Source organism: Electrona antarctica (genome assembly GCF_951216825.1).
Source record: "Electrona antarctica genome assembly, chromosome: 19".
Lineage (NCBI taxonomy): Eukaryota > Metazoa > Chordata > Actinopteri > Myctophiformes > Myctophidae > Electrona > Electrona antarctica.
Window position 1 is genome coordinate 572,281 of NC_136800.1, and position 12,183 is coordinate 584,463.

A 12,183-nucleotide genomic window follows, 5' to 3' on the forward strand; every position below is an offset into this window, starting at 1 on the left:
TTTTGGCTGGTTGAAGACCAAGCGTGCTGCGGCATTTTGGATCAGTTGGAGGGGCTTAAGTGCACATGCCGGTAGGCCAGTAAGGAGGGAGTTGCAATAGTCAAGTTTTGACAAGACTGTTGTCTGGATTAGGAGCTGGGCTGACTCCTGGGTGAGGAACGGTCTAATTCGTTGTATGTTGTAGAGTGTAAACCTACAGGATCTAGTGACAGCTGTGATGTGTGTTTTGAACGAGAGCTGACTGTCCAGGACAACACCAAGGTTCCTGGCTGTCGGGACAGACTTTACCAGGGCGTTGTCTACGGAGATAGTTAGCTCCCGCATAGGGCAGGACTTAGCTGGGAAGAACAGAAGCTCAGTCTTGTCTGGGTTCAGCTTGAGGTGGTTGGAAGACATCCACTGTGAGATGTCAGCCAGGCATGCAGTGATGCGCTCTTCTACCTGGGTGGCAGAGGGGGGGAAGGATAGAAACAGTTGTGTGTCATCGGCATAGCAGTGATAGGATATATTGTGAGCAGAGATGATGGTGCCAAGGGATTTAGTGTACAGTGAGAAGAGGAGGGGACCAAGTACAGATCCCTGTGGGACCCCAGTTTGGAGGGTGCGGGGGGGTGATAGCAAACCTTTCCAAGAAACCTGGTAAGTCCGGTCAGAGAGGTAGGAGGAGAACCACTTCAGCGCCGTCCCGCCTATGCCTAGATCAGCTAGGGTGCCTAGGAGCAGCTGGTGGTTCACTGTGTCAAATGCCGCCGATAGGTCATGCTATTGACATCAATTTCTTCTGAGCCTAGGATGAGCAGTGTTGCAAACCTCCCTCCTATCATTGCCTTGAAGGCTTCTGCCACCTCAGGGTCTCGTAGTTTGTCCAGATCAAACTTCATTCTGGTGCACTTGGAGCGTTTGAGCTTTTTCAAGCGTAGGCGGAAAGACATCAGGACGAGGTCGTGGTCACTCCCAATGTCTGCTTTTGGAAAGCTGCGTGTCCTCCCGGTATTAATGCTTGAGCGGAAGCGCTTCTTGACCATGATGTAATCGATCTGGTTTGTGGTACTCTCCACCGGGGCTGTGCCAGGTACATCGTCTGGAGGCCTTGTGGGGGCCAAGTGTGTTCGCTAGCAACAAGTTGTTATACCTGGCAAACTCCAAAAGCCTTAGGCCTCTGTCGTTGGTCTCGCTGTTGCCATATGGACCACATGTGTCTTTCCAGTTGGTGTAAGCATCCTCTCCAACCTTTGCATTCCAGTCTCCTTGTACTATCTTTCTTTGGAGTTTGATCTAGGACCTCTTGTAGTTGTTCATAAAAGTCTTCCACCTCACTGTCCTCATACGTGGATGTTGGGGCGTAGGCCTGAATGATGGTGATGTTGAATGGGGTTGCTCTCATACGAATGGCAATGAGTCTGCTTGAGACTGGCCGGCAGCCCATGACAGTGTCCGTAATGTCTTTGTGAACAAGGAAACCAACACCATGTTGGTGTTTGTCTTCCTTGCCGCTGAAATAGAGCTTGTGGCCTACATCGGTTGATGTTTCACCGAATCCTTTCCAACGTAGCCTAATATATTCCAGCGGTATTGATCCATTTCGTGGGCTAGCTCTTCGAGTTTCCCATCAGCGGTTAGTGTTCTTACGTTCCAGGTTCCCACAACTATATTGTCTCTAGTGCGGAATCTGCAGAGTTTCCCAGTAGTACATTTTCCACCTCCGTCCTGGTGGCCGACTTGTTGACCCGGGCGACGACCGAGCCGGTATGGGTAAAGCTGTAGTTGTCATCATATGGTGTGTCTTGGGCAATTAAACCTGGCGGCGCCCATCCCTCTCCAGGTTGGATGCAGTTTAACGTCATACCCAGGACGTGAAAACACGTCCTCTCAAATCAGATGCCTCAGATGTGTATGTACGTCTTTAAGTCCTTTTTTAACAGTTTGACTGCGGGATAAAAACATCGCAATCCCCATTTGACTGCCTAGTTTTTCATATCATGAACCTTTGAAGAACCACCGCTTTCATGGAAATCCGCTTTAAAATGGTGTGATCCTTTTGTCGTCGTGTCGAAAAATAATCCAAAGTGCCGATGAAAAACAAAGAGCGGAGGAGGAACACTCCCGTTGATTGCCATTGGAATGCATTGGGCCTCAATTTCCCAGAAGCCTTTGCATGCCAGTGCGACTGAAACATTTCCGGTGACGACATCCGAACGCGTCACCTATCCCCACTCTGTCCGATGGAAACCCTGTAAGTCTTAAAACATATTAAAAACGCGGCCTGGGCCATGGCTCAGTGGTCCAGGCACCTTGGCTGACAATCCAGTCTGGCAGTGTGCCGCGGGTTGGACTCCCGATCCCGACGGCCTTTACTGCATGTCTTCCCCCCATCTCTCTCCCTATTTCCTGTCAGCCTAATGTCTGTCCCTCCATAAAAAAATAAAATAAAGGCGAAAAGCCACAAAAAAAACGTAAAAAAAACGCGAATTAAACAATGAAAACATAACTAGTGTAACTCGTGAACGGGACGGAAGCTGTTCTACATCAATTAACTTGTGTAACTCATGAATGGGAGGGAAAGTGTTTTAATGATATAAAACGCGATTGCTAAAATCACATTTTTGACAGTGGCCGTTGCTAGGCAACACCTTGCTCAGCGCTCCCGAACATGTTTTGCGTGCGCACGCAGCCATACACTTCCTTGTTTACGTGCCAACAATCTGCCTTATATTCTCTCTAAATCTACGGTGCTCTCCATGGCTTTGATCAAAGCGACGTTGTTCTGTCCTCATTTATGACTTAACCAAAGCATCTCGTTTTGGAATATTAACGCTTCTAAAAAAGAGAGATCAGACTTATTAGCGCGAGGTACTAGTAATGGAACATTTCACCTCCTGGTTTTGGGGGGGAAATGGAAGGCGGTGGGGCCTTTCAGAGTAAAATCTGCCTCATCTACTCTAGCGCCTTTTTATTCTGAAAGATTCCCCCCGGGAAAAAAATGGTGTCAAATGGAACAAATTCATCCAAAATATTGTCATTTATTTTCAAACTATATTTGTACCTGCTTCTTCTCTCTGCAGTCCTCTTGCTCACTGTCCCAGGTTCAGAGACCATCAAACAGGAGGTGGATGAGGACGGACTAAACCAGAACTGGGAGTGCAAGAAGGTGAGATTTCAATTCAGCCAGTGTTGTTTTTGGCAGCGAATTTTGATTTTGGTCATAGTTTTCATTTAGTTTCAGTCACATTTTAGTCACCTGGAATGTTCTAGTGTTAGTCTAGATTTAGTCGACTAAATGTCGTAAGATTTTAGTCGACTAAATCTACAGTTGATTTAGTCGACTAAAATGTATTTTGACGGGCCTTGATGCCGCCGTAATGACTGATTTTACACTTGCTGAAAATAGCCGATCTACAAGCTTGTAGATCTGCCATTTTCAGCATGCAAACCAAGTGTAAAATGACTTATACTGGATCTCTTGTCCACTAGTCCCTTCCTAACATTTTAGTCTAGTTTGTATTTGTTGACGAAATTGTCAGTATATTTAGTCTCAGTTTAGCTTCGTTTTCATTTAGTTTTCCCTCAACACTGATTTTCAGCATTCACGTGCATGTTCAGTAGCAGCTCTCTCATTATTACTACCTGAGCCTGACCCAGTATATTCTAACTGGGTTATTATGTGTCTTCATCTCCTTTTAGAATGCCTCAAGGTCCAAGCCCTGTAAAGTGCCAGGGATCAAGTGAGTGTTCTATAAGCCCGCTCTTGTAGAGCGTCGCAGTCCCGCCCCCTCGAGAGACCCGGAAAAGAATTCCCCGTTCATTTTTCCTCATAGACTTTTCAAAAAATATTTATTTAAAGACGTTTACGCCGCGGACAAAGCCAACTCTTGTCGTGACAAATCATGACAATAAACACAATGTTTTGGGCCGAACAAATAATTAGAAAGAAGGAAAAGAAACGGCAGTTTACAACACTTTTGTTGTTGTTTTTCTTCAAAGCAAAAACCCTCATTATTATCTTTTGTTTTTGAGATCCCAGTAACAGGACTTAAAGGGATAATTCACTTTCAAAAAAACTTTTGGTCATTTCATCATCTACTCAGGCTCATGTGAACACCCCGGGCAGGTTTTAAAGGGTAAGACCACTTTTTTAGACGTTTGGGTTGTTTTCTTACCTTATTATGGGCAAACTAGTCCATTCCATGAGTTATTTCGCTCCGTTGTGTTGTTACCATGATAGATTCATCTTTTTTTTTTTTATAATTCTTTTTGATTTTGTGAGGAGCAGCTGAAGCTGAAGAAGCTGCGGGCAGCAGGAGGTTCTTTCCAAAATAATTATTAAAAATAAATGAAAACAGTAAATGACAAACCACGGCCCTCTCACGTATTAGGACATTATCAGTCAACATAAAAAAGTTTAGGTGTTTTCGATGAATCTATCATGGTTAAAATGTAGTTTTAAGTTATAATGGGTTTGTATAGGGAGGGGGCGGGGCAGCTAAAATGAATATCAAATATCTAATTACTGAATCAAGCAACTTAAAAACTGCCCGGGGTGTTCACATGAGCCTGAGTAGATGATGAAATGACCAAAAGTTTTTTTGAAAGTGAAATATCCCTTTAACCCATTCTGGCGGGAACACCTTTTGGTCTTTTAAGCATTGTTATACTTCAGCTATTGAAAAATAGCAGATCTACGAGCTTGTAGGTCTGCTATTTTTTGAAAAATCAGAGCGAACATTTTAACACAAATATTTGCTTCTGGAAGGTCCCCTGGAACAACATATTTTCAGATGGAGGGGGGTCGGCAGCCAATTACATATGATATTGGGGGTCCTTGAAATGAAATAGTTTGAAAACCACTGATATAGAAACATGACAGAAAACTGTCATGATTTAGAAGGCATTTGTAGAATCGAACTTAGGTCTAAATGGGTTATAACTAGGCATGTAACGATATATCGTATATCAATATATATCGATATTAATCCTGACGATATGAATCGATTTATTGAAATAAAAAAAATCAATTTTCAATTTTATTTGAATGATGATGGTCGTTGATGCTCATCAAGGAAGGCAATTGTGTTTCTGCACTGTCAAAAGTAATGCTACTTCTTTTGCAATGTAGTTAAATAAAAAATGTGAAAAAAGCTCGGGAGGGAAGATAAACTAGAAAGGTCGCAATTTTAAAAAATTGCAAAGTGTGGTTGCCGCAGTGGCTTACATATGCCCCTCCCACTGATATTGCCAGCCAATTACAATGTCGTGTCACCCTTGCGATCATGCGTAAGTAATTCGGAGGGGATTTATCCCCCCAAAAAACATTTTTCTGCAAGAAACTGTTAAATTTTTCGCATTTGCGGCGCCCCCAATGGATGAAAATGGAATTAATTTTGGCTCTGGGTTGATTAAACCACCCGCGACATGTGATTCAAATTTGGGATGGATTGGAAATTCCGTTCGTGATTTTAGGCATTTTTTGTAAAATAGGCCCCTCCCGCTAACTTCGGACGACGATTAAGGCCAAACGATACGGACAATAAAAATTCAAAAAATCTGAAAAAAATGTAAACGCGGTCCGATAGGTCCAGAGATCATGTGTACCGATTTCTGTGAGATTCGGACATAATCTGTAGAAATAGAAAATAAAGGTGTGTTTTGAAGAAAAATCTAAATGGCGGAAAATCTATCCTGACGCAAATGGGCGTGGCCTATATGGGGAGATGCGTCATTGCCCAAGGAATCCAGGGCAAAAATAATTTAGATTTTACGACTTACGGTTCAAGAGTTATAAGCCAAAACGTAAAGTGGGCTGTTATAGCGCCACCATGAGGCCGACCGATATAATTATAAGTTAATTAATTTTAGTAAGTATTACGAATTATCCCTCCAAGTTTTGTAACTATAGCCCTTACGGTCTCCGAGGAAAAAATACTTGAACGTGATTTTTCGCATTTTCCCATTCATGTCAATGGGGAAATTTAATTCACTAATAAATTAATATCAATTAAACTATACAACATTTCTCTTAGAAATGAGCAAGCACACCATTCCCAATTCTTCCGGTCAATTTGACATATGGGTCAAGTGCGTACAGTTAAAACTGTGGGAGGAGTAGCGTTTCAAAAAAAAGGTTACTCCAGTAAAATAATAAAGTGTTACAAGTACTATAGTCTGGTTGCCCTTTGGGCAACCACACTAATTACATAAAAAAACTAGAAAGGTCGCAATTTTAAAAAATTGCAAAGTGTGGTTGCCGCAGTGGCTTACATATGCCCCTCCCACTGATATTGCTAGCCAATTACAATTTCAAGTCACACATGTGATTCATGTGTAAGTATTGTAAGGGATTTATGCCCCCAAAAATCATGTTTTTGCGACAAACGGTTACATTTCTCGCATTTGCGGCGCCCCCTATGGATGAAAATAGAATTGCTTTTGGTACTTGGTTGATTCAACCACCCGCAACATGTGATTCAAATTTGGGATGGATTGGACATTCCGTTCGTGATTTTAGGCATTTTTTGTAAAATAGGCCCCTCCCGCTAACTTCGGACGACGATTAAGGCCGAACGATACGGACAAAAAAAATTCAAAAAATCTGAAAAAAAATTAAACGCGGTCCGATAGGTCCAGAGATCATGTGTACCGATTTCTGTGAGATTCGGACCAAATCTGTAGAATCAGAAAATAAAAGTGTGTTTTGAAGAAAATTCAAAATGGCGGAAAATCTATCCTGACGCAAATGGGCGTGGCCTATATGGGGAGATGCGTCATGGCCCATGGAATACAGGGAGAAAGGAATTTTGAATTTACGACCTACGGTTCAAGAGTTATAAGCCAAAAGGTAAAGTGGGCTGTTATAGCGCCACCATGAGGCCGACCGATGTAATTATAAGTTAATTAATTTTAGTAAGTATTACGAATTATCCCTCCAAGTTTTGTAACTATAGCCCTTACGGTCTCCGAGGAAAAAATACTTGAACGTGATTTTTCGAATTTTCCCATTCATGTCAATGGGGAAATTTAATTCACTAATAAATTAATATCAATTAAACTATACAACATTTCTCTTAGAAATGAGCAAGCACACCATTCCCAATTCTTCCGGTCAATTTGACATATGGGTCAAGTGCGTACAGTTAAAACTGTGGGAGGAGTAGCGTTTCAAAAAAAAGGTTACTCCAGTAAAATAATAAAGTGTTACAAGTACTATAGTCTGGTTGCCCTTTGGGCAACCACACTAATTACATAAAACTAGAAAGGTCGCAATTTTAAAAAATTGCAAAGTGTGGTTGCCGCAGTGGCTTACATATGCCCCTCCCACTGATATTGCTAGCCAATTACAATTTCAAGTCACACATGTGATCATGTGTAAGTATTGTAAGGGATTTATGCCCCCAAAAATCATGTTTTTGCGACAAACGGTTACATTTCTCGCATTTGCGGCGCCCCCTATGGATGAAAATAGAATTGCTTTTGGTACTTGGTTGATTCAACCACCCGCAACATGTGATTCAAATTTGGGATGGATTGGACATTCCGTTCGTGATTTTAGGCATTTTTTGTAAAATAGGCCCCTCCCGCTAACTTCGGACGACGATTAAGGCCGAACGATACGGACAAAAAAAATTCAAAAAATCTGAAAAAAAATTAAACGCGGTCCGATAGGTCCAGAGATCATGTGTACCGATTTCTGTGAGATTCGGACCAAATCTGTAGAATCAGAAAATAAAAGTGTGTTTTGAAGAAAATTCAAAATGGCGGAAAATCTATCCTGACGCAAATGGGCGTGGCCTATATGGGGAGATGCGTCATGGCCCATGGAATACAGGGAGAAAGGAATTTTGAATTTACGACCTACGGTTCAAGAGTTATAAGCCAAAAGGTAAAGTGGGCTGTTATAGCGCCACCATGAGGCCGACCGATGTAATTATAAGTTAATTAATTTTAGTAAGTATTACGAATTATCCCTCCAAGTTTTGTAACTATAGCCCTTACGGTCTCCGAGGAAAAAATACTTGAACGTGATTTTTCGAATTTTCCCATTCATGTCAATGGGGAAATTTAATTCACTAATAAATTAATATCAATTAAACTATACAACATTTCTCTTAGAAATGAGCAAGCACACCATTCCCAATTCTTCCGGTCAATTTGACATATGGGTCAAGTGCGTACAGTTAAAACTGTGGGAGGAGTAGCGTTTCAAAAAAAAGGTTACTCCAGTAAAATAATAAAGTGTTACAAGTACTATAGTCTGGTTGCCCTTTGGGCAACCACACTAACTAGAAAGGTCGCAATTTTAAAAAATTGCAAAGTGTGGTTGCCGCAGTGACTTACATATGCCCCTCCCACTGATATTGCTAGCCAATTACAATTTCAAGTCACACATGTAAACATGTGTAAGTATTGTAAGGGATTTATGCCCCCAAAAATCATGTTTTTGCGACAAACGGTTACATTTTTCGCATTTGCGGCGCCCCCTATGGATGAAAATATAATCGCTTTTGGCTTTTGGTTGATTAAACCACCCACGACATCTGATTCAAATTTGGGATGGATTGGACATTCCGTTCGTGATTTTAGGCATTTTTTGTAAAATAGGCCCCTCCCACTAACTTCGGATGACGATTAAGGCCGAACGATACGGACAAAAAAAATTCTAAAAATCTGAAAAAAAATTAAACGCGGTCCGATAGGTCCAGAGATCATGTGTACCGATTTCTGTGAGATTCGGACAAAATCTGTAGATTTAGAAAATAAAAGTGTGTTTTGAAGAAAATACAAAATGGCGGAAAATCTATCCTGACGCAAATGGGCGTGGCCTATATGGGGAGATGCGTCATGACCCAAGGAATCCAGGGCAAAAATAATTTTGAGTTTACGACCTACGGTTCAAGAGTTATAAGCAAAAACGTAAAGTGGGCTTTTATAGCGCCACCATGAGGCCGACCGATATAATTATAAGTGAATTAATTTGAGTAAGTATTACGAATTATCCCTCCAAGTTTTGTAACTATAGTCCTTACGGTCTCCGAGGAAAAAATACTTGAACGTGATATTTCGCATTTTCCCATTCATGTCAATGGGGACATTTAATGCACGAATAAATTAATATCAATTAAACTATACAACATTTCTCTTAGAAACGAGCAAGCACACCATTCCCGATTTTTCCGGTCAATTTGAGATATGGCTCAAGTGCGTACAGTCAAAACTGTAGGAGGAGTAGTACTACAAAGTTTAGGGTTACTCTAGCGAAATAAAGAAACTAGAAAGAAGCAATTCTGGGAAATTGCAAAGTGTGGTTGCCTCACTCGCTGATATAGGCCCCTCCCAGTAATTTTGCCAGCCAATTACAATGTGAAGTCACCCTTGTGATCATGCATAAGTCATTCGGAGGGGATTTCCCCCCCAAAATCATGTTTTTGCAAAAAACGGGTAATTGTTTTTGCAATTGTAGCGCCCCCTATGGATGAAAATGGAATTGCTTTTGGCTCTGCGTTGATTAAGCCACCCTCGACATGTGATTTGGATTTGGGATGGATCGGACATTCCGTGCGTGAATTGTGGCATCTTTTGTAAAATAGGCCCCTCCCACTAACTTCGGAAGACGATTACGGCTGAACGATACAGAAGATCAAAATTCTGACTGTGCCGTTTTAATTGGATAGGTCCAGAGATCATTTGTACCAATTTGTGTGCGATTTGGACAAAATCTGTAGGTGGAGGATCCAAAAGTGTGTTTTGAACAAAATTTAAAATGGCGGAAAATCTATCCTGACGCAAATGGGCGTGGCCTATATGGGGAGATGCGTCATGACCCAAGGAATCCAGGGAAAAAATAAATTTGTTTTTATGACCTACGGGTCAAGAGTTAGAAGGCAAAACGTAAAGTGGGCTGTTATAGCGCCACCATGAGGCCGACCGATATAATTTTATGTTAATTAATTCTTGTAATTATTATGAATCTCCTCCCCAAGTGTTGTAACTACATCCCTTACGGTCTCAGAGAAACAAATAGTTGAATGTGAGTTTTCCCATTTTCCCATTCAAGTGAATGGGGGAAATTAATTCACTAATTAATTCATATCAATTAAACTATACAACATTTCTCTTATCAATCAACAAGCACACCATTCCCGATGAAGCCGGTCGATTTGACATATGGCTCGAGTATGTTCGGCAAAAACTGTGGGAGGAGTAGCACTGCAAAATAAAGTTTATACAGAATAATAATAAAGAAAGAAAGAAAGAAAGAAAGAAAGAAATAAAAGGTAAGGGAAACAATAGTATGGTTGCCCATAGGCAACCACACTAATTACATAAAACTAGAAAGGTCGCAATTTTAAAAAATTGCAAAGTGTGGTTGCCGCAGTGGCTTACATATGCCCCTCCCACTGATATTGCTAGCCAATTACAATTTCAAGTCACACATGTGATCATGTGTAAGTATTGTAAGGGATTTATGCCCCCAAAAATCATGTTTTTGCGACAAACGGTTACATTTCTCGCATTTGCGGCGCCCCCTATGGATGAAAATAGAATTGCTTTTGGTACTTGGTTGATTCAACCACCCGCAACATGTGATTCAAATTTGGGATGGATTGGACATTCCGTTCGTGATTTTAGGCATTTTTTGTAAAATAGGCCCCTCCCGCTAACTTCGGACGACGATTAAGGCCGAACGATACGGACAAAAAAAATTCAAAAAATCTGAAAAAAAATTAAACGCGGTCCGATAGGTCCAGAGATCATGTGTACCGATTTCTGTGAGATTCGGACCAAATCTGTAGAATCAGAAAATAAAAGTGTGTTTTGAAGAAAATTCAAAATGGCGGAAAATCTATCCTGACGCAAATGGGCGTGGCCTATATGGGGAGATGCGTCATGGCCCATGGAATACAGGGAGAAAATTTTGAATTTACGACCTACGGTTCAAGAGTTATAAGCCAAAAGGTAAAGTGGGCTGTTATAGCGCCACCATGAGGCCGACCGATGTAATTATAAGTTAATTAATTTTAGTAAGTATTACGAATTATCCCTCCAAGTTTTGTAACTATAGCCCTTACGGTCTCCGAGGAAAAAATACTTGAACGTGATTTTTCGAATTTTCCCATTCATGTCAATGGGGAAATTTTATTCACTAATAAATTAATATCAATTAAACTATACAATATTTCTCTTAGAAACGAGCAAGCACACCATTCCCGATTTTTCCGGTCAATTTGAGATATGGCTCAAGTGCGTACAGTCAAAACTGTGGGAGGAGTAGCGTTTCAAAATAAAGGTTACTCCAGTAAAAATAACTAGAAAGGTCGCAATTTTAAAAAATTGCAAAGTGTGGTTGCCGCAGTGGCTTACATATGCCCCTCCCACTGATATTGGCAGCCAATTACAATGTTGCGTCACCCCTGCGATCATGCGTAAGTAATTCGGATGGGATTTATCCCCCCAAAAAACATTTTTCTGCAAGAAACGGTTACATTTTTCGCATTTGCGGCACCCCCTATGGATGAAAATGGAATCGCTTTTGGCTTTTGGTTGATTAAACCACCCGCAACATCTGATTCAAATTTGGGATGGATTGGACATTCCGTTCGTGACTTTAGGCATTTTTTGTAAAATAGGCCCCTCCCACTAACTTCGGACGACGATTAAGGCCGAACGATACGGACAAAACAAATTCAAAAAATCTGAAAAAAATTGAAACGCGGTCCGATAGGTCCAGAGATCATGTGTACCGATTTCTGTGAGATTCGGACAAAATCTGTAGAAATAGAAAATAAAGGTGTGTTTTGAAGAAAAATCAAAATGGCGGAAAATCTATCCTGACGCAAATGGGCGTGGCCTATATGGGGAGATGCGTCATGGCCCATGGAATACAGGGAGAAAGGAATTTTGAATTTACGACCTACGGTTCAAGAGTTATAAGCCAAAAGGTAAAGTGGGCTGTTATAGCGCCACCATGAGGCCGACCGATGTAATTATAAGTTAATTAATTTTAGTAAGTATTACGAATTATCCCTCCAAGTTTTGTAACTATAGCCCTTACGGTCTCCGAGGAAAAAATACTTGAACGTGATTTTTCGAATTTTCCCATTCATGTCAATGGGGAAATTTAATTCACTAATAAATTAATATCAATTAAACTATACAATATTTCTCTTAGAAACGAGCAAGCACACCATTCCC

At 41.1% G+C, this 12,183-nt stretch overlaps 1 protein-coding gene across 2 annotated transcripts in view; it reads left to right on the top strand.

Moving 5' to 3' along the window:
- crtc1a (CREB regulated transcription coactivator 1a) overlaps window positions 1-12,183 on the top strand; it is a 50,392-nt gene that overhangs the window by 18,337 nt on the left and 19,872 nt on the right. For both annotated transcript variants that reach the window (XM_079529573.1, XM_079529574.1), the window contains exons 6-7: window positions 3,063-3,148; window positions 3,682-3,722. In XM_079529573.1, coding sequence (XP_079385699.1) covers window positions 3,063-3,148; window positions 3,682-3,722 — 127 coding nt within the window. The remainder of the gene's footprint in view (window positions 1-3,062; window positions 3,149-3,681; window positions 3,723-12,183) is intronic.